General features: G+C 31.9%; 1 protein-coding gene, 30 non-coding genes and 2 pseudogenes across 31 annotated transcripts; all 33 read right to left on the reverse strand.

Moving 5' to 3' along the window:
• Positions 1–85, reverse strand: LOC113383941 (annotated as a pseudogene).
• Positions 86–275: 190 nt separating this feature from the next.
• Positions 276–382, reverse strand: LOC113383934. The gene has a single exon (XR_003367889.1). It is a non-coding gene; the product is annotated as a U6 spliceosomal RNA (small nuclear RNA).
• Positions 383–566: 184 nt separating this feature from the next.
• Positions 567–673, reverse strand: LOC113383853. The gene has a single exon (XR_003367813.1). It is a non-coding gene; the product is annotated as a U6 spliceosomal RNA (small nuclear RNA).
• A 187-nt stretch (positions 674–860) lies between these two features.
• On the reverse strand, positions 861–967 carry LOC113383854. Its single transcript, XR_003367814.1, has one exon. It is a non-coding gene; the product is annotated as a U6 spliceosomal RNA (small nuclear RNA).
• A 185-nt stretch (positions 968–1,152) lies between these two features.
• LOC113383939 lies at positions 1,153–1,266 on the reverse strand (annotated as a pseudogene).
• A 185-nt stretch (positions 1,267–1,451) lies between these two features.
• LOC113383912 lies at positions 1,452–1,558 on the reverse strand. Its single transcript, XR_003367868.1, has one exon. It is a non-coding gene; the product is annotated as a U6 spliceosomal RNA (small nuclear RNA).
• A 188-nt stretch (positions 1,559–1,746) lies between these two features.
• LOC113383856 lies at positions 1,747–1,853 on the reverse strand. The gene has a single exon (XR_003367816.1). It is a non-coding gene; the product is annotated as a U6 spliceosomal RNA (small nuclear RNA).
• Positions 1,854–2,040: 187 nt separating this feature from the next.
• On the reverse strand, positions 2,041–2,147 carry LOC113383857. The gene has a single exon (XR_003367817.1). It is a non-coding gene; the product is annotated as a U6 spliceosomal RNA (small nuclear RNA).
• A 27-nt stretch (positions 2,148–2,174) lies between these two features.
• On the reverse strand, positions 2,175–2,284 carry LOC113383940. The gene has a single exon (XR_003367894.1). It is a non-coding gene; the product is annotated as a U6 spliceosomal RNA (small nuclear RNA).
• A 191-nt stretch (positions 2,285–2,475) lies between these two features.
• On the reverse strand, positions 2,476–2,582 carry LOC113383839. The gene has a single exon (XR_003367800.1). It is a non-coding gene; the product is annotated as a U6 spliceosomal RNA (small nuclear RNA).
• A 181-nt stretch (positions 2,583–2,763) lies between these two features.
• Positions 2,764–2,870, reverse strand: LOC113383894. Its single transcript, XR_003367852.1, has one exon. It is a non-coding gene; the product is annotated as a U6 spliceosomal RNA (small nuclear RNA).
• Positions 2,871–3,060: 190 nt separating this feature from the next.
• LOC113383926 lies at positions 3,061–3,167 on the reverse strand. The gene has a single exon (XR_003367882.1). It is a non-coding gene; the product is annotated as a U6 spliceosomal RNA (small nuclear RNA).
• A 182-nt stretch (positions 3,168–3,349) lies between these two features.
• On the reverse strand, positions 3,350–3,456 carry LOC113383896. Its single transcript, XR_003367853.1, has one exon. It is a non-coding gene; the product is annotated as a U6 spliceosomal RNA (small nuclear RNA).
• Positions 3,457–3,647: 191 nt separating this feature from the next.
• On the reverse strand, positions 3,648–3,754 carry LOC113383840. Its single transcript, XR_003367801.1, has one exon. It is a non-coding gene; the product is annotated as a U6 spliceosomal RNA (small nuclear RNA).
• A 26-nt stretch (positions 3,755–3,780) lies between these two features.
• Positions 3,781–3,890, reverse strand: LOC113383916. Its single transcript, XR_003367872.1, has one exon. It is a non-coding gene; the product is annotated as a U6 spliceosomal RNA (small nuclear RNA).
• Positions 3,891–4,085: 195 nt separating this feature from the next.
• On the reverse strand, positions 4,086–4,192 carry LOC113383841. Its single transcript, XR_003367802.1, has one exon. It is a non-coding gene; the product is annotated as a U6 spliceosomal RNA (small nuclear RNA).
• A 180-nt stretch (positions 4,193–4,372) lies between these two features.
• Positions 4,373–4,479, reverse strand: LOC113383897. Its single transcript, XR_003367854.1, has one exon. It is a non-coding gene; the product is annotated as a U6 spliceosomal RNA (small nuclear RNA).
• A 190-nt stretch (positions 4,480–4,669) lies between these two features.
• Positions 4,670–4,776, reverse strand: LOC113383928. Its single transcript, XR_003367883.1, has one exon. It is a non-coding gene; the product is annotated as a U6 spliceosomal RNA (small nuclear RNA).
• Positions 4,777–4,957: 181 nt separating this feature from the next.
• On the reverse strand, positions 4,958–5,064 carry LOC113383907. The gene has a single exon (XR_003367864.1). It is a non-coding gene; the product is annotated as a U6 spliceosomal RNA (small nuclear RNA).
• Positions 5,065–5,253: 189 nt separating this feature from the next.
• LOC113383858 lies at positions 5,254–5,360 on the reverse strand. The gene has a single exon (XR_003367818.1). It is a non-coding gene; the product is annotated as a U6 spliceosomal RNA (small nuclear RNA).
• A 188-nt stretch (positions 5,361–5,548) lies between these two features.
• Positions 5,549–5,655, reverse strand: LOC113383859. Its single transcript, XR_003367819.1, has one exon. It is a non-coding gene; the product is annotated as a U6 spliceosomal RNA (small nuclear RNA).
• A 188-nt stretch (positions 5,656–5,843) lies between these two features.
• On the reverse strand, positions 5,844–5,950 carry LOC113383860. Its single transcript, XR_003367820.1, has one exon. It is a non-coding gene; the product is annotated as a U6 spliceosomal RNA (small nuclear RNA).
• A 190-nt stretch (positions 5,951–6,140) lies between these two features.
• On the reverse strand, positions 6,141–6,247 carry LOC113383861. Its single transcript, XR_003367821.1, has one exon. It is a non-coding gene; the product is annotated as a U6 spliceosomal RNA (small nuclear RNA).
• Positions 6,248–6,436: 189 nt separating this feature from the next.
• Positions 6,437–6,543, reverse strand: LOC113383862. Its single transcript, XR_003367822.1, has one exon. It is a non-coding gene; the product is annotated as a U6 spliceosomal RNA (small nuclear RNA).
• A 188-nt stretch (positions 6,544–6,731) lies between these two features.
• Positions 6,732–6,838, reverse strand: LOC113383864. Its single transcript, XR_003367823.1, has one exon. It is a non-coding gene; the product is annotated as a U6 spliceosomal RNA (small nuclear RNA).
• Positions 6,839–7,026: 188 nt separating this feature from the next.
• Positions 7,027–7,133, reverse strand: LOC113383908. The gene has a single exon (XR_003367865.1). It is a non-coding gene; the product is annotated as a U6 spliceosomal RNA (small nuclear RNA).
• A 189-nt stretch (positions 7,134–7,322) lies between these two features.
• LOC113383898 lies at positions 7,323–7,429 on the reverse strand. The gene has a single exon (XR_003367855.1). It is a non-coding gene; the product is annotated as a U6 spliceosomal RNA (small nuclear RNA).
• A 189-nt stretch (positions 7,430–7,618) lies between these two features.
• On the reverse strand, positions 7,619–7,725 carry LOC113383865. Its single transcript, XR_003367824.1, has one exon. It is a non-coding gene; the product is annotated as a U6 spliceosomal RNA (small nuclear RNA).
• A 188-nt stretch (positions 7,726–7,913) lies between these two features.
• LOC113383866 lies at positions 7,914–8,020 on the reverse strand. The gene has a single exon (XR_003367825.1). It is a non-coding gene; the product is annotated as a U6 spliceosomal RNA (small nuclear RNA).
• A 193-nt stretch (positions 8,021–8,213) lies between these two features.
• On the reverse strand, positions 8,214–8,319 carry LOC113383924. The gene has a single exon (XR_003367880.1). It is a non-coding gene; the product is annotated as a U6 spliceosomal RNA (small nuclear RNA).
• A 190-nt stretch (positions 8,320–8,509) lies between these two features.
• Positions 8,510–8,616, reverse strand: LOC113383842. Its single transcript, XR_003367803.1, has one exon. It is a non-coding gene; the product is annotated as a U6 spliceosomal RNA (small nuclear RNA).
• Positions 8,617–8,805: 189 nt separating this feature from the next.
• LOC113383868 lies at positions 8,806–8,912 on the reverse strand. The gene has a single exon (XR_003367827.1). It is a non-coding gene; the product is annotated as a U6 spliceosomal RNA (small nuclear RNA).
• A 672-nt stretch (positions 8,913–9,584) lies between these two features.
• On the reverse strand, positions 9,585–20,054 carry LOC113382965 (synaptic vesicle glycoprotein 2B-like). Its single transcript, XM_026621223.1, has 12 exons — positions 19,756–20,054; positions 14,910–15,074; positions 12,468–12,524; positions 12,243–12,404; positions 11,512–11,674; positions 11,318–11,439; positions 11,001–11,239; positions 10,733–10,938; positions 10,414–10,661; positions 10,148–10,307; positions 9,934–10,061; positions 9,585–9,865 (listed from the first exon to the last, which is right to left on the reverse strand). Exons 2-12 carry the CDS (start codon positions 14,935–14,937, stop codon positions 9,810–9,812), a joined length of 1,569 nt encoding a protein of 522 aa, XP_026477008.1. The 5' UTR covers positions 14,938–15,074; positions 19,756–20,054; the 3' UTR covers positions 9,585–9,809.
• Positions 20,055–25,527: the final 5,473 nt, after the last annotated feature.

A 25,527-nucleotide genomic window follows, 5' to 3' on the forward strand; every position in this document is an offset into this window, starting at 1 on the left:
TTTTGCGTGTCATCCTTGCGCAGGGGCCATGCTAATCTTCTCTGTATCGTTCCAATTTTAGTATATGTTCTGCCGAAGCCAGAACACTTCTGAAGTTCCAAAATTGTATTTATACTTAAACAATCGGGCTATACGCCACAACGCGAGTTAGTCGCTAAGGGTTGAAGCGCCACCTGTTATGCTTTGAATCATGGTGACTCTTTAACATTCAATCTTACAACTTATTATTATGTTTTGCTTGTTGTATAATATTAAATAAATTAAAAATTCCAAAAAAAAAAGTGGAACGCTTCACGATTTTGCGTGTCATCCTTGCGCAGGGCCATGCTAATCTTCTCTGTATCGTTCCAATTTTAGTATATGTTCTGGCCGAAGCAAGAACACTTCTGAATGTTCCAAAATGTATTTATACTTAAACACCGGGCTATACGCCACAACGCGAGTTAGTCGCTAAGGGTTGAAGCGCCACCTGTTATGCTTTGAATCATGGTGACTCTTTAACATTCAATCTTACAACTTATTATTATGTTTTGCTTGTTGTATAATATTAATAAATTAAAATTCAAAAAAATGTGGAACGCTTCACGATTTTGCGTGTCATCCTTGCGCAGGGGCCATGCTAATCTTCTCTGTATCGTTCCAATTTTAGTATATGTTCTGCCGAAGCAAGAACACTTCTGAATGTTCCAAAATTGTATTTATACTTAAACATCGGGCTATACGCCACAACGCGAGTTAGTCGCTAAGGGTTGAAGCGCCACCTGTTATGCTTTGAATCATGGTGACTCTTTAACATTCAATTTTACAACTTATTATTATGTTTTGCTTGTTGTATAATATTAAATAAATTAAAATTCAAAAAAAATGTGGAACGCTTCACGATTTTGCGTGTCATCCTTGCGCAGGGGCCATGCTAATCTTCTCTGTATCGTTCCAATTTTAGTATATGTTCTGCCGAAGCAAGAACACTTCTGAATGTTCCAAAATTGTATTTATACTTAAACAACCGGGCTATACGCCACAACACGCGAGTTAGTCGCTAAGGGTTGAAGCGCCACCTGTTATGCTTTGAATCATGGTGACTCTTTAACATTCAATCTTACAACTTATTATATGTTTTGCTTGTTGTATATATTAAATAAATTAAAATTCAAAAAAATGGAACGCTTCACGATTTTGCGTGTCATCCTTCCTTGCGCAGGGGCCATGCTAATCTTCTCTGTATCGTTCCAATTTTAGTATATGTTCTGCTGCCGAAGCAAGAACACTTCTGAATGTTCCAAAATTGTATTTATACTTAAACAACCGGGCTATACGCCACAACGCGAGTTAGTCGCTAAGGGTTGAAGCGCCACCTGTTATGCTTTGAATCATGGTGACTCTTTAAAATTCAATCTTACAACTTTATTATGTTTTGCTTGTTGTATAATATTAAATAAATTAAAAATTCAAAAAAATGTGAACGCTTCACGATTTTGCGTGTCATCCTTGCGCAGGGGCCATGCTAATCTTCTCTGTATCGTTCCAATTTTAGTATATGTTCTGCCGAAGCAAGAACACTTCTGAATGTTCCAAATTGTATTTATACTTAAACAACCGGGCTATACGCCACAACGCGAGTTAGTCGCTAAGGGTTGAAGCGCCACCTGTTATGCTTTGAATCATGGTGACTCTTTAACATTCAATCTTACAACTTATTATTATGTTTTGCTTGTTGTATAATATTAAATAAATTAAAAATTCAAAAAAAATGTGGAACGCTTCACGATTTTGCGTGTCATCCTTGCGCAGGGGCCATGCTAATCTTCTCTGTATCGTTCCAATTTTAGTATATGTTCTGCCGAAGCAAGAACACTTCTGAATCTTCCAAAATTGTATTTATACTTAAACAACCGGGCTATACGCCACAACGCGAGTTAGTCGCTAAGGGTTGAAGCGCCACCTGTTATGCTTTGAATCATGGTGACTCTTTAACATTCAATCTTACAACTTATTATTATGTTTTGCTTGTTGTATAATATTAAATAAATTAAAAATTCAAAAAATGTGGAACGCTTCACGATTTTGCGTGTCATCCTTGCGCAGGGGCCATGCTAATCTTCTCTGTATCGTTCCAATTTTAGTATATGTTCTGCCGAAGCAAGAACACTTCTGAATGTAAATTACAAATTCAAAAAACTGTGGAACGCTTCACGATTTTTGTTGCGGTCATCCTTGCGCAGGGGCCATGCTAATCTTCTCTGTATCGTTCCAATTTTAGTATATGTTCTGCCGAAGCAAGAACACTTCTGAATGTTCCAAAATTGTATTTATACTTAAACAACCGGGCTATACGCCACAACGCGAGTTAGTCGCTAAGGGTTGAAGCGCCACCTGTTATGCTTTGAATCATGGTGACTCTTTAACATTCAATCTTACAACTTATTATTATGTTTTGCTTGTTGTATAATATTAAATAAATTAAAAATTCAAAAAAAAAATGTGGAACGCTTCACGATTTTGCGTGTCATCCTTGCGCAGGGGCCATGCTAATCTTCTCTGTATCGTTCCAATTTTAGTATATGTTCTGCCGAAGCAAGAACACTTCTGAATGTTCCAAAATTGTATTTATACTTAAACAACCGGGCTATACGCCACAACGCGAGTTAGTCGCTAAGGGTTGAAGCGCCACCTGTTATGCTTTGAATCATGGTGACTCTTTAACATTCAATCTTACAACTTATTATTATGTTTTGCTTGTTGTATAAATATTAAAAATTAAAAAAAAACGTGGAACGCTTCACGATTTTGCGTGTCATCCTTGCGCAGGGGCCATGCTAATCTTCTCTGTATCGTTCCAATTTTAGTATATGTTCTGCCGAAGCAAGAACACTTCTGAATGTTCCAAAATTGTATTTATACTTAAACAACCGGGCTATACGCCACAACGCGAGTTAGTTGCTAAGGGTTGAAGCGCCACCTGTTATGCTTTGAATCATGGTGACTCTTTAACATTCAATCTTACAACTTATTATTATGTTTTGCTTGTTGTATAATATTAAATAAATTAAAAATTCAAAAAAAAATTGGGAACGCTTCACGATTTTGGGTGTCATCCTTGCGCCGGGGCCATGCTAATCTTCTCTGTATCGTTCCAATTTTAGTATATGTTCTGCCGAAGCAAGAACACTTCTGAATGTTCCAAAATTGTATTTATACTTAAACAACCGGCTATACGCCACAACGCGAGTTAGTCGCTAAGGGTTGAAGCGCCACCTGTTATGCTTTGAATCATGGTGACTCTTTAACATTCAATCTTACAACTTATTATTATGTTTTGCTTGTTGTATAATATTAAATAAATTAAAAAAAAAACGTGGAACGCTTCACGATTTTGCGTGTCATCCTTGCGCAGGGGCCATGCTAATCTTCTCTGTATCGTTCCAATTTTAGTATATGTTCTGCCGAAGCAAGAACACTTCTGAATGTTCCAAAATGGTATTTATACTTAAACAACCGGGCTATACGCCACAACGCGAGTTAGTTGCTAAGGGTTGAAGCGCCACCTGTTATGCTTTGAATCATGGTGACTCTTTAACATTCAATCTTACAACTTATTATTATGTTTGCTTGTTGTATAATATTAAATAAATTAAAAATTCAAAAAAAAAAATGTGGAACGCTTCACGATTTTGCGTGTCATCCTTGCGCAGGGGCCATGCTAATCTTCTCTGTATCGTTCCAATTTTAGTATATGTTCTGCCGAAGCAAGAACACTTCTGAAATAAATTAAAAATTCAAAAAAATGTGGAACGCTTCACGATTTTGCGTGTCATCCTTGCGCAGGGGCCATGCTAATCTTCTCTGTATCGTTCCAATTTTAGTATATGTTCTGCTGCCGAAGCAAGAACACTTCTGAATGTTCCAAAATTGTATTTATACTTAAACCCGGGCTATACGCCACAACGCGAGTTAGTCGCTAAGGGTTGAAGCGCCACCTGTTATGCTTTGAATCATGGTGACTCTTTAACATTCAATCTTACAACTTATTATTATGTTTTGCTTGTTGTATAATATTAAATAAATAAAAATTCAAAAAAAAAAAAAAAAATGTGGAACGCTTCACGATTTTGCGTGTCATCCTTGCGCAGGGGCCATGCTAATCTTCTCTGTATCGTTCCAATTTTAGTATATGTTCTGCCGAAGCAAGAACACTTCTGAATGTTCCAAAATTGTATTTATACTTAAACAACCGGGCTATACGCCACAACGCGAGTTAGTCGCTAAGGGTTGAAGCGCCACCTGTTATGCTTTGAATCATGGTGACTCTTTAACATTCAATCTTACAACTTATTATTATGTTTTGCTTGTTGTATAATATAATAAATTAAAAAAAAACGTGGAACGCTTCACGATTTTGCGTGTCATCCTTGCGCAGGGGCCATGCTAATCTTCTCTGTATCGTTCCAATTTTAGTATATGTTCTGCCGAAGCAAGAACACTTCTGAATGTTCCAAAATGGTATTTATACTTAAACAACCGGGCTATACGCCACAACGCGAGTTAGTTGCTAAGGGTTGAAGCGCCACCTGTTATGCTTTGAATCATGGTGACTCTTTAACATTCAATCTTACAACTTATTATTATGTTTTGCTTGTTGTATAATATTAAATAAATTAAAAATTCAAAAAAAAATTGGGAACGCTTCACGATTTTGGGTGTCATCCTTGCGCCGGGGCCATGCTAATCTTCTCTGTATCGTTCCAATTTTAGTATATGTTCTGCCGAAGCAAGAACACTTCTGAATGTTCCAAAATTGTATTTATACTTAAACAACCGGGCTATACGCCACAACGCGAGTTAGTCGCTAAGGGTTGAAGCGCCACCTGTTATGCTTTGAATCATGGTGACTCTTTAACATTCAATCTTACAACTTATTATTATGTTTTGCTTGTTGTATAATATTAAATAAATTAAAAAAAACGTGGAACGCTTCACGATTTTGCGTGTCATCCTTGCGCAGGGGCCATGCTAATCTTCTCTGTATCGTTCCAATTTTAGTATATGTTCTGCCGAAGCAAGAACACTTCTGAATGTTCCAAAATTGTATTTATACTTAAACAACCGGGCTATACGCCACAACGCGAGTTAGTCGCTAAGGGTTGAAGCGCCACCTGTTATGCTTTGAATCATGGTGACTCTTTAACATTCAATCTTACAACTTATTATTATGTTTGCTTGTTGTATAATATTAAATAAATTAAAAATTCAAAAAAAAATGTGGAACGCTTCACGATTTTGCGTGTCATCCTTGCGCAGGGGCCATGCTAATCTTCTCTGTATCGTTCCAATTTTAGTATATGTTCTGCCGAAGCAAGAACACTTCTGAATGTTCCAAAATTGTATTTATACTTAAACAACCGGGCTATACGCCACAACGCGAGTTAGTCGCTAAGGGTTGAAGCGCCACCTGTTATGCTTTGAATCATGGTGACTCTTTAACATTCAATCTTACAACTTATTATTATGTTTGCTTGTTGTATAATATTAAATAAATTAAAAATTCAAAAAAAATGTGGAACGCTTCACGATTTTGCGTGTCATCCTTGCGCAGGGGCCATGCTAATCTTCTCTGTATCGTTCCAATTTTAGTATATGTTCTGCCGAAGCAAGAACACTTCTGAATGTTCCAAAATTGTATTTATACTTAAACAACCGGGCTATACGCCACAACGCGAGTTAGTCGCTAAGGGTTGAAGCGCCACCTGTTATGCTTTGAATCATGGTGACTCTTTAACATTCAATCTTACAACTTATTATTATGTTTGCTTGTTGTATAATATTAAATAAATTAAAAATTCAAAAAAAATGTGGAACGCTTCACGATTTTGCGTGTCATCCTTGCGCAGGGGCCATGCTAATCTTCTCTGTATCGTTCCAATTTTAGTATATGTTCTGCCGAAGCAAGAACACTTCTGAATGTTCCAAAATTGTATTTATACTTAAACAACCGGGCTATACGCCACAACGCGAGTTAGTCGCTAAGGGTTGAAGCGCCACCTGTTATGCTTTGAATCATGGTGACTCTTTAACATTCAATCTTACAACTTATTATTATGTTTTGCTTGTTGTATAATATTAAATAAATTAAAAATTCAAAAAAAAATGTGGAACGCTTCACGATTTTGCGTGTCATCCTTGCGCAGGGGCCATGCTAATCTTCTCTGTATCGTTCCAATTTTAGTATATGTTCTGCCGAAGCAAGAACACTTCTGAATGTTCCAAAATTGTATTTATACTTAAACAACCGGGCTATACGCCACAACGCGAGTTAGTCGCTAAGGGTTGAAGCGCCACCTGTTATGCTTTGAATCATGGTGACTCTTTAACATTCAATCTTACAACTTATTATTATGTTTTGCTTGTTGTATAATATTAAATAAATTAAAAATTCAAAAAAAATGTGGAACGCTTCACGATTTTGCGTGTCATCCTTGCGCAGGGGCCATGCTAATCTTCTCTGTATCGTTCCAATTTTAGTATATGTTCTGCCGAAGCAAGAACACTTCTGAATGTTCCAAAATTGTATTTATACTTAAACAACCGGGCTATACGCCACAACGCGAGTTAGTCGCTAAGGGTTGAAGCGCCACCTGTTATGCTTTGAATCATGGTGACTCTTTAACATTCAATCTTACAACTTATTATTATGTTTTGCTTGTTGTATAATATTAAATAAATTAAAATTCAAAAAAAATGTGGAACGCTTCACGATTTTGCGTGTCATCCTTGCGCAGGGGCCATGCTAATCTTCTCTGTATCGTTCCAATTTTAGTATATGTTCTGCCGAAGCAAGAACACTTCTGAATGTTCCAAAATTGTATTTATACTTAAACAACCGGGCTATACGCCACAACGCGAGTTAGTCGCTAAGGGTTGAAGCGCCACCTGTTATGCTTTGAATCATGGTGACTCTTTAACATTCAATCTTACAACTTATTATTATGTTTTGCTTGTTGTATAATATTAAATAAATTAAAAATTAAAAAAAAATTGGAACGCTTCACGATTTTGGGTGTCATCCTTGCGCAGGGGCCATGCTAATCTTCTCTGTATCGTTCCAATTTTAGTATATGTTCTGCCGAAGCAAGAACACTTCTGAATGTTCCAAAATTGTATTTATACTTAAACAACCGGGCTATACGCCACAACGCGAGTTAGTCGCTAAGGGTTGAAGCGCCACCTGTTATGCTTTGAATCATGGTGACTCTTTAACATTCAATCTTACAACTTATTATTATGTTTTGCTTGTTGTATAATATTAAATAAATTAAAATTAAAAAAAAAACGTGGAACGCTTCACGATTTTGCGTGTCATCCTTGCGCAGGGGCCATGCTAATCTTCTCTGTATCGTTCCAATTTTAGTATATGTTCTGCCGAAGCAAGAACACTTCTGAATGTTCCAAAATTGTATTTATACTTAAACAACCGGGCTATACGCCACAACGCGAGTTAGTCGCTAAGGGTTGAAGCGCCACCTGTTATGCTTTGAATCATGGTGACTCTTTAACATTCAATCTTACAACTTATTATTATGTTTTGCTTGTTGTATAATATTAAATAAATTAAAAATTCAAAAAAAATGTGGAACGCTTCACGATTTTGCGTGTCATCCTTGCGCAGGGGCCATGCTAATCTTCTCTGTATCGTTCCAATTTTAGTATATGTTCTGCCGAAGCAAGAACACTTCTGAATGTTCCAAAATTGTATTTATACTTAAACAACCGGGCTATACGCCACAACGCGAGTTAGTCGCTAAGGGTTGAAGCGCCACCTGTTATGCTTTGAATCATGGTGACTCTTTAACATTCAATCTTACAACTTATTATTATGTTTTGCTTGTTGTATAATATTAAATAAATTAAAATTCAAAAAAAATGTGGAACGCTTCACGATTTTGCGTGTCATCCTTGCGCAGGGGCCATGCTAATCTTCTCTGTATCGTTCCAATTTTAGTATATGTTCTGCCGAAGCAAGAACACTTCTGAATGTTCCAAAATTGTATTTATACTTAAACAACCGGGCTATACGCCACAACGCGAGTTAGTCGCTAAGGGTTGAAGCGCCACCTGTTATGCTTTGAATCATGGTGACTCTTTAACATTCAATCTTACAACTTATTATTATGTTTTGCTTGTTGTATAATATAAATAAATTAAAAAATTCAAAAAAAAAAAATGTGGAACGCTTCACGATTTTGCGTGTCATCCTTGCGCAGGGGCATGCTAATCTTCTCTGTATCGTTCCAATTTTAGTATATGTTCTGCCGAAGCAAGAACACTTCTGAATGTTCCAAAATTGTATTTATACTTAAACAACCGGGCTATACGCCACAACGCGAGTTAGTCGCTAAGGGTTGAAGCGCCACCTGTTATGCTTTGAATCATGGTGACTCTTTAACATTCAATCTTACAACTTATTATTATGTTTTGCTTGTTGTATAATATAAATAAATTAAAAATTCAAAAAAAAAATGTGGAACGCTTCACGATTTTGCGTGTCATCCTTGCGCAGGGGCCATGCTAATCTTCTCTGTATCGTTCCAATTTTAGTATATGTTCTGCCGAAGCAAGAACACTTCTGAATGTTCCAAAATTGTATTTATACTTAAACAACCGGGCTATACGCCACAACGCGAGTTAGTCGCTAAGGGTTGAAGCGCCACCTGTTATGCTTTGAATCATGGTGACTCTTTAACATTCAATCTTACAACTTATTATTATGTTTTGCTTGTTGTATAATATTAAATAAATTAAAAATTCAAAAAAAATGTGGAACGCTTCACGATTTTGCGTGTCATCCTTGCGCAGGGGCCATGCTAATCTTCTCTGTATCGTTCCAATTTTAGTATATGTTCTGCCGAAGCAAGAACACTTCTGAATGTTCCAAAATTGTATTTATACTTAAACAACCGGGCTATACGCCACAACGCGAGTTAGTCGCTAAGGTTTGAAGCGCCACCTGTTATGCTTTGAATCATGGTGACTCTTTAACATTCAATCTTACAACTTATTATTATGTTTTGCTTGTTGTATAATATTAAATAATTAAAGGAAAATTTGAAAAGGAGTTCATTCTCTCAATTTCGAAATCACTGTTATTTGTAATATGATTTTGTATCTTTGAAGATAAAAATATTACTTGCCATCCTTTTAGGATAAGCGTAAAAATATGTATTGTATAATAAAAAATTTGCAAATTTGCAAATTCACAAATTTGTTTTCAACACAACGATTATTTTTGTTAAACATGAATATGATGTTATAAAAAACCCTAAAATCCAATAGGCCTGAAATATTAGATAAATTGTGAAATGAGAATGCATTTATGTGATTTCAACTATATTTGGAAAATGTTTTTACATGACAATTAAGCCTACCAACTTTTATATAAATCTATAAAACTGTACATATTAATTTATAATTATATATAAATCTAGAATTGGAAAATTTGGGTAATAATTAACATTCATGCATTTCTTAGAAATGATTATGCATATAACAACACTTTATAATTAGTTTAAAATTTAATAACGTCGAACAATTCAAAATAAATATAACAAATGCGCATCAGATGTAGTGGACAATTGTGTTTGAAATATTACACATATAAAATATGTAAAATTTCTAATCACCAATAAAAATATGCGTAATACTTCTTATTGTGACTTTTATAGTCCACCATATTTAACTTGTAGAAAGTTAGTTATTATATCATGTGTCAATCGCTTTATATAGTAAAATAAATAAATAGAATTTTCAATCACTGTTCACTCCAAAGCTTCTGCTCCAGTACTTGGCAACAAGAAGCACAATAATCCACTCACTGAAATTAAAATCATAGCATAAATTAGCATACAAAATGAATATCAAGAACAATAATGTAAAACTCACCAAAAAGCATAGCAGCAAAGACTACTATGGGAACTATACAATTAAGGTCTATTAAGAATCCAAATAAAAGGTTTCCCAGCAAAGCGCCACCTCTACCAAAAGTCAAAGATAATGCAGCTGCCATGACTCTGAAAGTTAAAATGAAGAAATTTTATTTGCTAAATTAGTATGTAATGATTTGGAACATTTCAATGTTATATTAAAACTTTATTACCTCAGATTTGTAGGAAACAAATCAACCATAACACAGTATACTGTGCTGATTCCTAGTGATGTCAGAGCCTCGAATATACAGGACAATATTAAATTTTGGAGAGCAGTCTGAACGAAGTATAGACCCAACGTCACTGCTGCGGCTACAACCAAGCTAAATACTAAATATATACAAACATTGTTTAGTTTTAGTTGAGTGCTTCATTTACATTACCGGATTTTTTTAGCATAGAAAAAAAATTCGCAAAATGAACAAATTAATATTACCTAAGAAAAATTTAGCTCCTAGTTTATGCACACACAAAGGTAGCCAAAAACTAGTAGGTATACAAGCTGCTCCAATTATTATAGTATGAATGAAAACTGAATCCTGGACCGGATCTCCACACAAATCTTCATCCCCGACGACAATGGAGGAGACATCACAGACTGATGCAATCTCACCTGGGTGAGCATGTTCAAATTCTTCAAAGCGATAAAAAAGTTCGGGAAACCAAATGATCAAAGTATAGTAACTGAAATTATACATATTTTATATTATCAGAATTATAGTATAAATTTGTATCTAAGAAGCTGATAAGTTTACCTGGACGTGAGACCAAATTGTATGGCGCAGGTAAGAGCAGTATTTCTCAAGTATGGTGGCCTGCACAGTGCTTTAGTTTGCTCCCAAATTTCAATCAACAACAACTTAAGTTCTTGTGGTTTAAAAACACTTAAACTTCTTACACTTCTACAAGGTTTCTCAGTAGATGTACTCAAATAACGAACCTTCTCTCTCAAGCTTGTTACCTGTTAATACAAAATGCATTAAAACTTTGAAATTGTTCTTGTATATATAATTAAATACTAACTGGATAATCTTCAGCTTTATTTCCAGTATTTTCGACGAACATTCTTCTTAAGACCGCCAATGCACTTTCAGTTTCACCACATTCCAGTAGGAATTTAGGGCTTTCAGGAAACATGACTAACCATAATGCTATCAATAAGCTTGGCAAAGCACATAAAGCAACAAATAAATTCCAACTAGCGAATAGAAAATGGGGAGTTTCAAATCGAAAATGTAATGGAATTACTCCCCAAGCAATAGCTAGAAATAAAAATATATAATAATAATAATAAATCGAATATTTATATAAAAAAATAATTAGGTAATTGTTCTACAAACCTGGCAATACGATTATACCGAAAGTCCAAAATAACTCCATCCAACATAATATCTTTTCCCTATACTTTGTTGGTTGAAATTCTCCCAAATAGGGGAAGCAAATACCCATTGCTCCAGTTATACTAAACAATTCAAATAAAAAAATTATTATTGTAATAACACTAATAACATGATATATGGAATATACTACGTACCCAAATCCATTCAAAAACCTGAAGAACATAAATAAATAGAAATATTGTGATATAGATGATGCCAACCCACATATGCCATCCAATGTTAAAGAAGCTATAAGAACAGTCTTTCGCCCCCTAGTGTCAGCTAAGCAACCCCAGAAGTATGATCCGATCACCATTCCTGAAAATAATATATCTCAATGGAATTATTCCTATTCTCCAAGGAAAAAGTAATTTGATATAAATGAGCTAAACGTATGTGGCATTTTGCCTTAAGGCAAAACTGTATGCATACTCATACATTCTGTAACTTTGGTGCCAAACAGTTCAAAAAAATTTGTTTAAATCGAATTAATCCGATTTGATGTTTTCATACATGGCACCTACCGCCTGAGATGAACTTACATGTCCATGTAATTTACTTATATATTTGATATGATACTGAATTTTTTACTGAAAGAATGGGCAAAACCATTCTTTTTTATAGCATAAAAAGAAGATATTGCATTATATATCTATACAAATGCGATCTAAATTGATCTAGAATATGTACAGATGAATACCCAAACTTATGTATCAATCCACAATCATGTTGTAGCCATTACATATATTGAAAAATAATTTTTATTTTCTTATATTAAGGATTCTAAAGAGAGATTAATATACTTTTTTGTTTTAATTTACCTAAAATACCAGAAATGCTTTCAAAATTCATAACTAATACCATATCAAATAAATGATATATTTACCTAGCATTGGGGCTGCTGTTAACCACCCTTTGTCTGCAGAAGTCATCTGGAAATCGCACGTCGCCGAAGGCAAAACAAAAGACAATATTGTTATGCCGACAGCAGTATTCATGTATATCAGGCCACATACTGTCAATAGAAGGTAGTGAAATTTGCCAAAACCTTAAAAAATGCCTACAGTTAAAATACGGAAAATATATTTGAATATTATTAATTCTTACGTACCAGTTGCTGACAAAGCATATTCGAAGTCGGAACCTTGTGCATCTAGGAAATTCAACCCTATTGCGTAATAAGATTAATAATAATTAGAACTAGAATTCAAATTCATAAATTATAAATAGTATGCGACACTTTTAGTATCAAAATTAAACTATTAACTAAAAGAAATATTTAATTTATTAATTTTTAATTTACTGGATAACTGTATGAACTACGCACAAATTAAGAAAATATTTTCTTAAAATGGCATCTGTCTGAAAAAAATCTTTTTACAACTTTATTGATATTCTTATTTTTTCCAAAAATAGTTAAAATCGGAATTTGAGCGTGGTTTATACTAAAAAAAAGTCTATAAAGAAGCCATTAAAAATTTAAATTAAATCGGTCAAGTGGAATTTGAGTAATGGTGGGTGTCGGAAAGGACAATTTTGAAAAATCCTCTTGTACACTATCTTGAATGTGTAGTTAGATTTAAAAAATGTCTAGGGAAACAGAATTGATTTTTTAAACTTATAGGCTAGAATACTATCTTTAAGAAAATTATACGGTAAGTTCAGAAAGAAATCACTATAAAATGATATTAGAACATCGTAAGTAAAATTGTTAAAAATCCTCATTTTGAAAGTGTTTAAATTAATTATGCATATAATTTTTTTTAATAATTTTTCTGACTTGTTGAGTAGCCGACACCTCACATTGCACTTAAATAATCAAATACAAAATAAATTCAATTTTGATTTGCTTCCGTTTGATGTGAACCCCACGTTTGAGAATCACTGCGCTGGGCATATTACGTGTTATGTGAACCCCATATTTGAGAACCACTGCGCTAGGCATATTACGTTTCAAGTTAAGCTAATACGGTAGTAATACAGTAATGATTCATAAAATTATTTCAGAGGTAAACTATATAATTGTTGCATATATAAACGAATTTAAAAGGCAAATAACCAAAACTGATGAACTAAAAAAAAAACAAGGTTAGTAGTATATTCAATGAAGGTTTTTTGCAACAAGTCCCCAGAATTATTTTTTTTCAAAGTTTTTTTTTTTAATTTTTATTTGTCATTGTTATTCAAAATCAGAACAATTTCAGAAAAAAATATTTTTTTATTGTCTAAACAACATGTATGTTATTTGTACAAAGAAATAAGATGTGGGCAGATTTCTCCGAAAGAAAAAAGTAGTGCATAAATTTTAGAGTTAAGGAATTCATAAAAATTGTTAATAATTCAGACATAAAATAATTTGAATCACAAACGTTTTTTGCATTTTTTCAGACCAAATAATTTCAGTCCCATTTTCATCAAAATAGAAAATCTAATTCCGTCTGTTAATCACAATAAATAAATTAAATTTGATATAATTAATTTAATGTATTTTAGTAGTTTAGATGCTTTAGGACACATTTTTCTGAAATAAATGGATTAACTAAAGGTAAACGATTTTAAGAAAAAAAACGATTTTTTACAAAAACCACCTTCTTTCCACAATAACTAAAAATTATGCAAGACACATATAAAGAAATAATATTTTTTTAAAAAAATTATGAAATACCTACATTTCTATCACTTCATATTAACGTTAATTCTAGGCGAAATACGATTTTTTTTTTTTTTTTTTTTTTGAAATGGCGCTTATGAAACCCATTAATTTTAGAAAAAAAAACATATCTTATATATATTTCTTTACAGAAATGTTTATGATATGAAAATTAAGTTTTAAATTAGTACACGTAATAGTACTTTTAGAAACGTATTTCCTGATCTAAATAACATACAAACATGTTTTTAACCCTTCTCGTACGCCCGCAGTGGGCAGACTATTGCCTCGATTAAAAAAAAAAAAAACATAATCAAAATTTGAACTATCTATAATACGAGAGCATTCATTTTTAAAGGTAAATAAATTTTGAAGACCTGAAAAATGCTCGGATCACTTACGAGTAATCTTACTGTAAATCTACTGAACCCTCAGATGTACGAGAAGGGTTCAGCAATAAAGTATTATTTTTCTTCTCCAAAGTGTTTCTAATTTTAAATATTAAATGAATTTGAAGTTTATAACTTCCCGAAGAAGAAGTTTGTTTTCATCAAATAATCCGATTCGCTAATTTTATATTTTCTCGGCGTTTCTAGCCATTTTGAATCGAATGAGACCAAATTTGAAAAAAGTATGCATGTGTCTGTGTGTGTGTGTGTGTGTAAAGATCGGCCGGGCCGTTTTCTTGTAATGAAGTGTTCAAAAATGTTTTTCGACGATTTTTATGATTTTTTTGACGGTAGATACCAAGATCTTATAGACCATACTGAAATATAACGGCCCTACGACAACAACTCGTTTAACTTTAAAAATTCATCACAGTTTGCAAAAATTAGAATCATTTTTTTATGTTTTCTCAAAAATAATAAACATCAAAATTAATAAAAACATATCATTTCTCACCAGTGCCAAATTCGTGCCTGGAAGGCATTAGTTCGAGTCCGGCCGCTTGGCCGCGAACCGGGCGTGATGCTTTGTCCGCCACCGTTGCAATTTTGACGAACTGCCGCTCGATGAACTTTTTATTTAATACATTCCTCTTCAATTCTATACTAATGAAGTATCGACCTGCGAGAAATGAGTTATAAAAACCTTAGTTCGATTCAATTCAAAACATATTTCATTAAAAATATATACTCAGAGGTAAATTTAAAATAAAAATAGCAGTAGTCGGGGCTAGTGTCCAGAGCGAAAAAAATTGGAAAAGTGAAAAAAAAACACATAATATATTTAAATAATTATTTTTAATAACATTTTTCACTTCAAGAAATATAGTTTCTGCATCATGTGTCACAAATTAAAACTTTGTATATTATAATTTTCAAAATGAAAATTATAATTATAAGTAAAACTATAGAAGTAGTTCAATTAATTTATTTTCATGTAAATTTGAAGATAAGGTTTGATTCTTTTATTTTCGGAAATCAATAAATATATGCATTTTTTTCTGAAAAATCGAAAATATTTTCAACTTATTCACACATTTCTGAAAACAATCTTCAATTGATCAATGAGATTGGCAGCAAAATTTCAGTGATAAGGCGGCATTTTTTCCTGTGCTCTAGAGAGGCGTAAATTTAAATCCTGCCTTCTATATACTTTGTCATATTTTCAATAGACTTTTTACTTGTAGATATCGTGTCCTACATGTCTGATATTAATAACACTAATAAGTATTTAAAAAATAAATGTGACAAAAAATAATAGGTTTGACATTATCAACACGTTTGCGGACAGTAAAAATTTCAGCAAGACACAAAAATTGAGAACCGCTTTTTTTAAATTGATTGGTATATTCGAAATTTTTAAACTTTTCATAAAGGTCGTATAATAACCACAATTTATTCAATATATATGTTGAATGCTATAGCATCTACGTCAAGTATTTTGCTTCTGTTTTAAACAATTTGCTTGCTCAAGTTTATTAGTGACTCCGGCAAAAGATAAGATAATACGAAAATACCTGAAGCCATTACCTTGACAGATATAATATAATATAACAAAAAAGTAAGGATTTATAAAATCAAATCAAATTAATTGATTTTAAAATTTGAATGCTATATCATTTATGTCATTTAAGTTTGACAATGAAAATAAATGTTATAGCCTTTACGTCCGTGTATGTGTGTGTGTGCGGATACAAATTTTCGTCGACGATTTCGGGAACACCAATCAACCGATTTGAATAATTAACTAGCTGTAAGTGGAATTCTGTCTTAAGGCAATTAAGGCATCGTGCCTTAAGGCAAATTGCTGGAACTTCCCGTACCAAACATTATTATTTTTTTAAAAACGATTAACATTTTTGAAAAAAAAAATTACTTTGAAAAAATAAGATTTTTGAGAAACTATAAATTGGACAAAAAATTACTTTTTTTTGAAAAAAATTTTTTAAAAAAAAATTTTTTTTTTTTGAAAAAAATTTTTTTTTTTTATTTTGACATATTGTGGAAGATCTGAACTTTCTTTTCAAAGCAATCAATCGTACTGCTTTAACTGCATAGGGACAAAATATAAAGCGCGTAAGCGCCGCGTCGCTGTCTAAAGCATAAGCATTGGTACGGAACCCATAGGAATGTTAACAAATTGTATACTTATTGTTAAAATCTCTATAAAATATCTGATAATTTTATGAGCATATGTCTAATGATCATTTTTGACCGCCAAATGGCTCATTTTTTTACTTTTTCCTCCATATCTCCGAATCCGCTAGACCTACCTTCTTTTATCGATTCTTCATCTTGTCAATACAAGTGAAATGTTTTTTGAATTATTCAAATCGGACGCTACGTTCTCTCAAAAACTGAGCTACCGTTTTCGGCACTTTTTGCCCCGTATCTTTGGAACGGCTAGACCTGCCTTCGCCAAAAACTAATCAGCACGTCTCCTTATCAATACGAATCGAATGTTTTTTGAATTATTCAAATCGGTTGACCCGTGTTCCCGAAATCGTCGACGAAAATTTGTATCCGCACATACATACACACACATACATACATACACACACACACATACACACACACACACATACATCCATTTTTTCTAAGGTATGCCAAAATGTTCAGAAACCTCTGAAACGTAAAGATATATAAAAATTTTCATTTTCGATTTTTTTGCGATTACTATAACTTGCCCTACGGGAGTTAAAAAAACACTCGATTCGTATTGATACGGAGACGTGCTGATTAGTTTTGGCGGAGGCAGGTCTAGCCGTTCCAAAGATACGGGGCAAAAAGTGACAAAAATGGTAACTCAGTTTTTAAAAGAACGGAGCGTCCGATTTTAATAATTCAAAAAACATTTTACTTGTATTGACAAGATAAAGAATTGATCAAATTTTCATAAAGGCAGATTTCGGAGATCTAATGAAAAAAGTAAAAAAAAAAGCCATTTGGCGGTCAAAAATGATCATTAGACATATGCACATCAGATTATCAGATATTTTATATAAGTATAAATTTTGTATAATATATAAATATATATAAGTAAAAATTTTGTTTATATTCCTATGGGTTCCGTACCAATGTTCATCCGTTAGACGGCGATGCAGCGCTTACGCGCTTTGACATTTCGTCTCTATGCAGTTAAAGCAGTACGATTGCTTTCAAAAAAAGTAATTTTTGGTTTTTTCCCTTAAGGCACGATGCCATGCGCCCCACTAGTTTCTTATTTCATCTAAAAGATTTTATTTAGAAAAGAAAACTGATCATTTTATAAATTACTAGATATACTATTATTCGAATAGATGAAATTTTTAACAAACGTAACACTGGTAATGCTGCAAACTTAAAGTAAAATGAATGCTAAATGTCTTCAATTATGTTAAGATTTATTTGAATCTGAATGATTGAGATATATTAGTTAAAATATGAAAATTTATGTATATTTCTGAATTATAAAAAATGTATCAATGCAATAATGAGGAAGAGAACATAAAATTCCTTGCAAACAGATTTTACATTTACAGTATTGATATCTCAACACTGATTTTATTTTAATAATACTTTATAAACAAAAAAAAATAATAACATTATGTCTTTTATACATAATATGCTAAAATTGTAATAAAGTCCGTATGCAAGCACGATTTACTCGTTACAAGAGTGTTTGCGTAGGAGTGATGCTGCTGTACGAGCTAGACTACCGTCATTGTTACGCAATAACAAATTAGAATTCTCATTAATTGAATTCAGAGGTAAATTAAGAAGACATTTGTATACACAGACGAGTAAAATAAAAAAATGTATCTATTGTATATTATAAAATAAAATAGAATTTTATTGATTTGATCTATTTGCCTAGGATAAAACAATGAATTCTATTAACATACATTTAGTTTAATATAGACAAAAAATGATCATTTTTGTGCACATGAAACAAAATCGATAATTAGTTACATTATTGATTAAATTCGCAAATTGTTCTGGAGTGAATAAATGGTATGATTAGTTAAATTGTAAAACAGTAATCATATAATTGTACCAAATGTTGAAATCGATTATATCATTAAAATAAATTATATCCATAGATTACAAAACCAAATTTTATTAGTTTGTGGAATACAAAGAAAAGAAAGATTGCCGATATGAATATTTATTCCAATTTGCTATGAATTGCTCGGACTTTAATATTGATTACATGAATACAAATAATAATAAATAATATCACATAAAGTAGAACAAACAATGGAAAATAAATTCAATTCATGTGCTTGAAAAATATATTAGAAATAGTCAAAAAGTACCAGAAACAAGAATGCTATGTAGGATTTTTTTAAAGCAATTGTACTACTTTGACTGCATAGAGACAAAATATCGAAGCGCGTAAGCGCCGCGTCTCCGTCTAACGGATAAACATTGGTACGAAACCTACATTGAATTAAACAAAATTTATACTCATTGTTAAAATCTCTATAAAATATCTGATAATTTGATGTGCATATCTAATAATGATCATTTATGACCGCCAAATGGCATTTTTTTTATTTTTACTTTTTTCACTAGATCTTCGAAACCGGTAGACCTGCCATAAAAATTTAATCAGTTCTTCATTTTGTCAATACAAGTAAAATGTTTTTTTGAATTATTAAAATCGGATGCTCCGTTCTCTTGAAAACTGATTTACCGTTTCGGGCACTTTTTGCCCCGTATCTTCGAAACGGCTGGACCTGCTTATGCAAAAAACTAATCAGCACGTCTCCTTATTAACAGCAATCGAATGTTTTCTGAATAATTAAAATCGGTTGAACCGTGTTCCCGAAATCGTTGACGAAAATTTGTATCCGCACGCGCCCACACACACATCCATTTTTCTAAGGTATTCCAAAATGTTCAGAAACCTCTAAAAATATATATAAAAATTTTCATTTTTGATTTTTTTGCGATTACAATAATTTACCCTACGTGCAGTTAATAAAATGCGTTCATTAAATAGTTAGTTATTTATAGCACAAGGAAGATGAAAATTAATAATTGAATATGTTTAATAAAAGCAAGGAAAATGTCGATACTCAACTGGCAAAGTACGGAACGAATCCGATTTATCGAATGTTCTCTGCCTATCATAAAATAAATATGGTTTTCGATTGCTGTAAGAACTACTTTACTTTGGCCAATGTTACAATAAATTAATTATAAAAGTAACAATTTCAAGGAATAACAAAATGAGGAGTGGTTTGAATCAGACTGAAAGTCACTGATTAATGACCACCACAATCTAATATAATATAACTGAGGGTATTTCTGCTTACCTTTAATTTTTCCCAATTACTCAATGAACTTCCTATCTTTCCTTGAAATCGTAGGATGCACTGACAAATCATATAACAATTTGAGTATAATATTAATAACGTTTCGCGTAAACTCTTCAAATATACTAATAAAAAATATCACAGGTTTTTCTCATCACTATGACTTACACAAACAAAATAATAGACCAATTTGAAAATGGCTAAATAAATTTAGTATTTAATTCCAAATATTGGTAAAATTACTCCATTACCGACTGCAAGAAGTGCACGCGTTTGTGTCCCTTAACCTGTTGCACTGAATTAATTGCGACGTATAATTCCCAAATTTGTTCGGATTGCGTAATAATATTTAGGGTCTTCATATTCCAGTGTTGGCAAGTTTAAGGTCGTAAATTCAAATCAGAATAAAATATATATTGAAACGTTACTAACATTTGTAACTGTAAGGGGTAACTTATTGATTGTAACTTATGGGAGTCTTATATTTTCTATTTAAGTTTTTACATCTTAAGGGGGTATTCTACTGTAGAATTTTGAAAAAATCGAAAAAATTTTTTTTCATATTTTCAAAGTTTAGTTATTCAAAAATATGTCATTAAAAGGATTTTTCAAAATTACAATTATTTCCTGAGTTATATCCGTTTTAGTGACGTGGCTTAGGTTCGGGTCCGATCGAGTCTCAAAACTTTGAACGCGTTTTTCTCGGAACTACTTTTTTCGAGCTGGCGGTAAGGATATCTCGAGTTCTAATGAACCGATTTACTTCAAATTTGGAGAGGATCTTCTCCATACAATGCTTTATCGCATGAACCTTTCCCAAAACTATAACTTTTCATTAAGTATTTTAAAAAAATTCGGAATTGTTAAAAAAAACATGAAAAAAACATTTTTTTTCAAACTGCCGCCATTCAAACAAAAAATTTTTTTTAACTTATCCAAGGTTCATACGATAGCGGCATCTATAATAATTAAGAATCCATCTATTTTTTATGTTTCGGATCACCAGGAGGGTTGGAATCATGCACGCCAGGACACCCTCTTTTTTTGAGCCCCAACTTTGACTGCTCATAACTTTGTGAATTCTAACTTTTTTCCTTTAATATTTTTTTTTATGTAATAATAAAATATCAATAAACAAATGATAAAAATATAATAAAAATTAATTGATCTTCATAATTTATTATCGAGAATTTTTATAATTATCACAGCTATGATATACTATGATGATTACCCAAATACATAATAGGCTGACTAATATTCACTATAATAATTAAACTAATAATAACTGTAATTATATTTTTAACAATATTTAATTTTCTATGTTTATATGCTTAATAAGTTTAAATATTATATTAGCGACAACACAATCAGAGAATTTTAATTGTAATTTTTATGATAATTTACAATGATATTTAATTCCTATTATTCAAATACAGTTATGCTAACTAATATACACTAAAATAATTAAACTAATAACTAGAATTATATTTTTTAGCAATATTTAAATTTTGCATTTAAGAATGTTATAAGCCCTCGGATTATATCAAATATTATATCTAACATCCAAATATTAATCAATTATATTATATTTATACAAAAATATTTAAACACATGAAATCATACATTTTTAACTTTAAATACATAAATTTATTTTTTTATTATTAATAAATAAAAGAATATATTATAGTGGGTAATAGTAGCTTTAACATATTTAAACACGTCGCTTATATTCGAGATGATTTGCCATCAGTGATCTTTCAAATATAAAACCCAATAGCCAACATTATAAAAATGAAAAAATTTACATAGAAAAGAATACACTCACTGTCATTTTAAAATTATTTAAAAATAAGTGAAGGGATTATGTATAAAATTTCATTAAATATTTATAAAAATTGTAAAGGTTATAATTTTGGTAAATCTGTTCAAGAAGGCGAATTTGATATTTTAAATATGTAAGAAATTTATCTAAAATTAATTGCTGAGATTTCTTACCCCTTGAAATTATTTTTAAAATAACAGAGTAGAATAATTTACATTATATTTTAATATATATTTAATCTTAAAACATCCCCACAATGATAATCAAAATTAATGAATTTTTGTTTGCATATTATCGTTACGATCAGAAATTTTTTAACACAAATATGTAAAATATAAATTATAGAACAAAATTAATTATAGTGTTATCGTCTCGGCGAGCCTTGGCCAAGTGGTTGAGTGGTTGTCTCTTAGACACAGGGGTACTCGGATCGAATCCAGATCGAGTGCCTTATATAAATTGATGTAGAATGAAGAAACAAGAAAATTGGAAAACAGTTGTAAGTAATCTATTAAAAATTAAACACTCATTTTCTGTTGTACCTGTTTAAGTAATGCGTTTATACGTATACATTAAATTAAACCAGTGGTACCGATGACATCGTGTCTTAAGACAAATTGCTGTAACTTAATTAAAAAAATAAATTAAAATTGTCTTATAACATTTTTGAAAATATTTTACTTTAAAAAAATTAGATTTTTGAGAAACTATACATTTTTGCCCCGTATCTTCGAAATGGCTAGACCTGCCTATGCCAAAAACTAATCAGCACGTTTCCTCATCAACTGCAATTGAATGTTTTTTAAATAATTGAAATCGGTTGAACCGTGTTCCCGAAATCGTCGACGAAAATTTGTATCCGCACACACACACATACACATACACACATACATACATTTTTTCTAAGGTATGCCAAAACGTTCAGAAACCTCTGAAACTCAAAGATATATAAAAAATTTTCATTTTCGATTTTTTTGCTATTTAAGTATAACTTACCCTACGGGAAGTTAAAAATAACTATGTAGGTTTGAATTATACCCACAAATAAATACTTAGTACTTTTTGAGCATATGTTCTATTCCATATGATCAATTTAGCACTTTCTTTAAAATAAATATTTACAAGATTTATTTTTGGTCAATCTTTTCTTAGAAAAGTCTAAATCAATTTAAAATTAGGTGAGACTAGTATATCTATTCCTATGTAATTTGCAGCTGAGAAAAGAATTTAAAATATTAAAAAACATTTGGTAATTATAGTGTTTTTCAACAATTGTTTGAAATCACTAAACATTTAAACCTTACTTACACCTTACTCAAATTCTCGAAGAAGAAGTTCATGTTTAATATAAAAATCAAATTTGCTTATTTCATGCTCTCACGTGTTCTGGAATTTAATTAATTCTGGAATTTGGAAAATATATATTATTATATTCGGCCTTTCGTCTACTCTTTTTCAAAATAAGCTGAATTGATTTCAATAATGGAGAAGCCATTGTATATAACCCGATAAGCACTGGCGTTAATCTGTTTTTTGGAACAATTGTCGTCGTAATTAGCAGAAAAATTAAAAAAATGTTAGTTTTGTGAGATGAAAATGTAAACATGCGTTTTTGAACGTACGTCATTTTGTCGACGTTTTCTCGAAAACGGCCGCACCGATTTAAAAGGGCAAAAAGTGCCAAAAATAGTAACTCAGTGTTTGAAGATATACAGTCATCCTCGTTTAACGCGGCAAGTTGCGTACTTTATATGGAGAACTGCTAATAAAAAACTCGTATTTAACATACAATTCAGGCTAGTTCGTAGTGCGTTCTATGGAAACTTAATAGTGGGGAACCGCGCTATTAAAAACTCAGAGTTAGTACAAATCGCATTATTTTTATCGTGCTGTATGGAGATTAAGGAATACAACTTGAATTACGGACTAAATGACATGTATGACATAGACAACTCATTCAAAAATTGGCGCGACGCAGTAGTCAGTCCAAACGTGTTCTATATACAGCTACTATATAATCAGGCATGTCTAAAAGATAAAAGTCGATAACAAACCTTACATTAATACCCTTTTGATATCAAGTTCCTATAATCACTCATAGATTGCGCAAGGAACTTATGGACTGTTGAACAAAATTCGTGTAATAGGAAGTCCGTGTTGTCGGAGGGATGTCGGATTTTTAGCTCCGCGTAGTATGGAAACCGTGCACCCAGAGTGCCGTGTTAACCGAGGGTTGACTGTATATACATTTTTGATATATCATCAAATTTATAGTTTATTAAATCTAAATGAGGTGTAAATGTATATACCATATTTCTTTTTTTGTTCTTGATAAATTTAGAAATATGTAGACGGGCACTTAAATTTTGGGAAACAAGATGTTGGCGATGAACATGTCACAATGTGATTATGAATGCATTCTGCACTTCCTTTTTTATTATGCAAGAAAACCCTTGAAGATTTTTACCATCGATGGATCCATAAATCAATAAACGTAATGGTTGTATCACTATTGTTCCATTTTATTTCAAAAACTCTTCTAATTGAAGAAATATCGATTTTTTGCTCTCGTTTGTTTTCAAAATTAACAAATTTGAGAAATCTTTTACAGTTAAAATCGTAATATTACATATTGCATTTAATTTATAAATATTCTGAACTCCACTGACCCCAAAAGCTGCCCTCAATGCACCTCTGCTCATCACCGCCCACTGGTTTCTTGCAGCGCTACACTTTGGAAATCACTGGTTCAAACGAACATCTTATAATCTTACAAAAAGTGGTTTAATTAAAAAAATCAATAAATCAATTGGCAGCGCTTTTAGATGATATTTAAGCAAGTGTTTGTGCACTATACTTAATATTACAAATATTATAAGTCTATATTGAAGATATTACTTTTGAATCGCTCTAATTTGTTTTTAGTGAAAGTGAAAACTTTTATTTTTATTTCGAATTTCAAATTTATTTGTGAAATATTCAGTTGAAAATTTTATCTAAGTAGGTAAATCTGAATTTTTATTCATTAAGTTGAATATTTATTATTTCCGTAGGGTAGTTATAGTAATGGGCCGAAACTCGAAAATGAAAATGAAACCTCAGAAAAAATGGACGTGTGTGTGTGTTTTTCATGCCGCATTTTTTCGTCCATGTTTTCGGGCGCATGGAACAACCAATTTGAATGGTTCAAAAAACATTCGATTTCATTGATAGGGAGATGTGCTGATTAGTTTTTGGGCAAAGGCAGTCCGCCGTTACGGAGGTACGGAGTAAAGAGTGCAGAAAATACAAATCGAGTTTTGAGAGAACGGAGTATCCGATTTGAATTATCTAAAAACGTTCAATTTGTGATGATTGGAAAAATAGGTAATTAGTTTTTTGGCAAAGGCAAGTCCGGCCATTTCGAAGATAGAGAGCTAAATGTGTAAAAAATGGCAGTTTTTGGGAGAACTAAGCGTCCGATTTGAATGATTCAAAGAACTTTCTGCTTGTTTTAAACAAATATTGAATTGCTATTGATTTTTTTGTATATCGAAAATAATTCAGTTTGCCTAAGGCACAATGCCATACACCACTTGTTATTTACACAATCGGTTATTTTATATGCAACGTGCACCTAGTTTGAGTTTTGCCGTTCGGAGATCATTACAATAATAAACTATCAAATAATACTTACAGTTTTATTCTGTCATTGAAAGCTTTAAATTGTTCGTAAAAATATATCATATTTATCTTCAGCGTAAACATGCTAAAAATTATTAAAGAAGTATGAATATAAATATTATCTGCACAGATTTTGCACTGAATAGAAAACTGTTTGTTAGAATTGTTTACGAAATATTATTTGCGCAAATTATTTAGCAGTGAAATAATCAGCATTTAATAATATAAATATATTAAGAACGGCCCAGCCCGTAAAGCATACATACATAACATATATATATATATAT

Source organism: Ctenocephalides felis, unplaced genomic scaffold, assembly GCF_003426905.1.
Source record: "Ctenocephalides felis isolate EL2017-DRISC unplaced genomic scaffold, ASM342690v1 CF-g0.4_SCAFFOLD_03570, whole genome shotgun sequence".
In the NCBI taxonomy this organism is placed as follows: Eukaryota; Metazoa; Arthropoda; class Insecta; order Siphonaptera; family Pulicidae; genus Ctenocephalides; species Ctenocephalides felis.

Bases quoted from the DNA above. Each gene is read 5' to 3' on its own strand.
- LOC113382965 (XM_026621223.1), bottom strand. From the start codon at position 14,937: ATGCCTTCCAGGCACGAATTTGGCACTG. The intron at 10,662-10,732 runs GTAAACTTATCA...GTATAATTTCAG, and splicing joins CAATTTGGTCTCACGTCCAG to TTACTATACTTTGATCATTT. The intron at 10,308-10,413 runs GTAATATTAATT...GTATATATTTAG, and splicing joins AGGAGCTAAATTTTTCTTAG to TATTTAGCTTGGTTGTAGCC.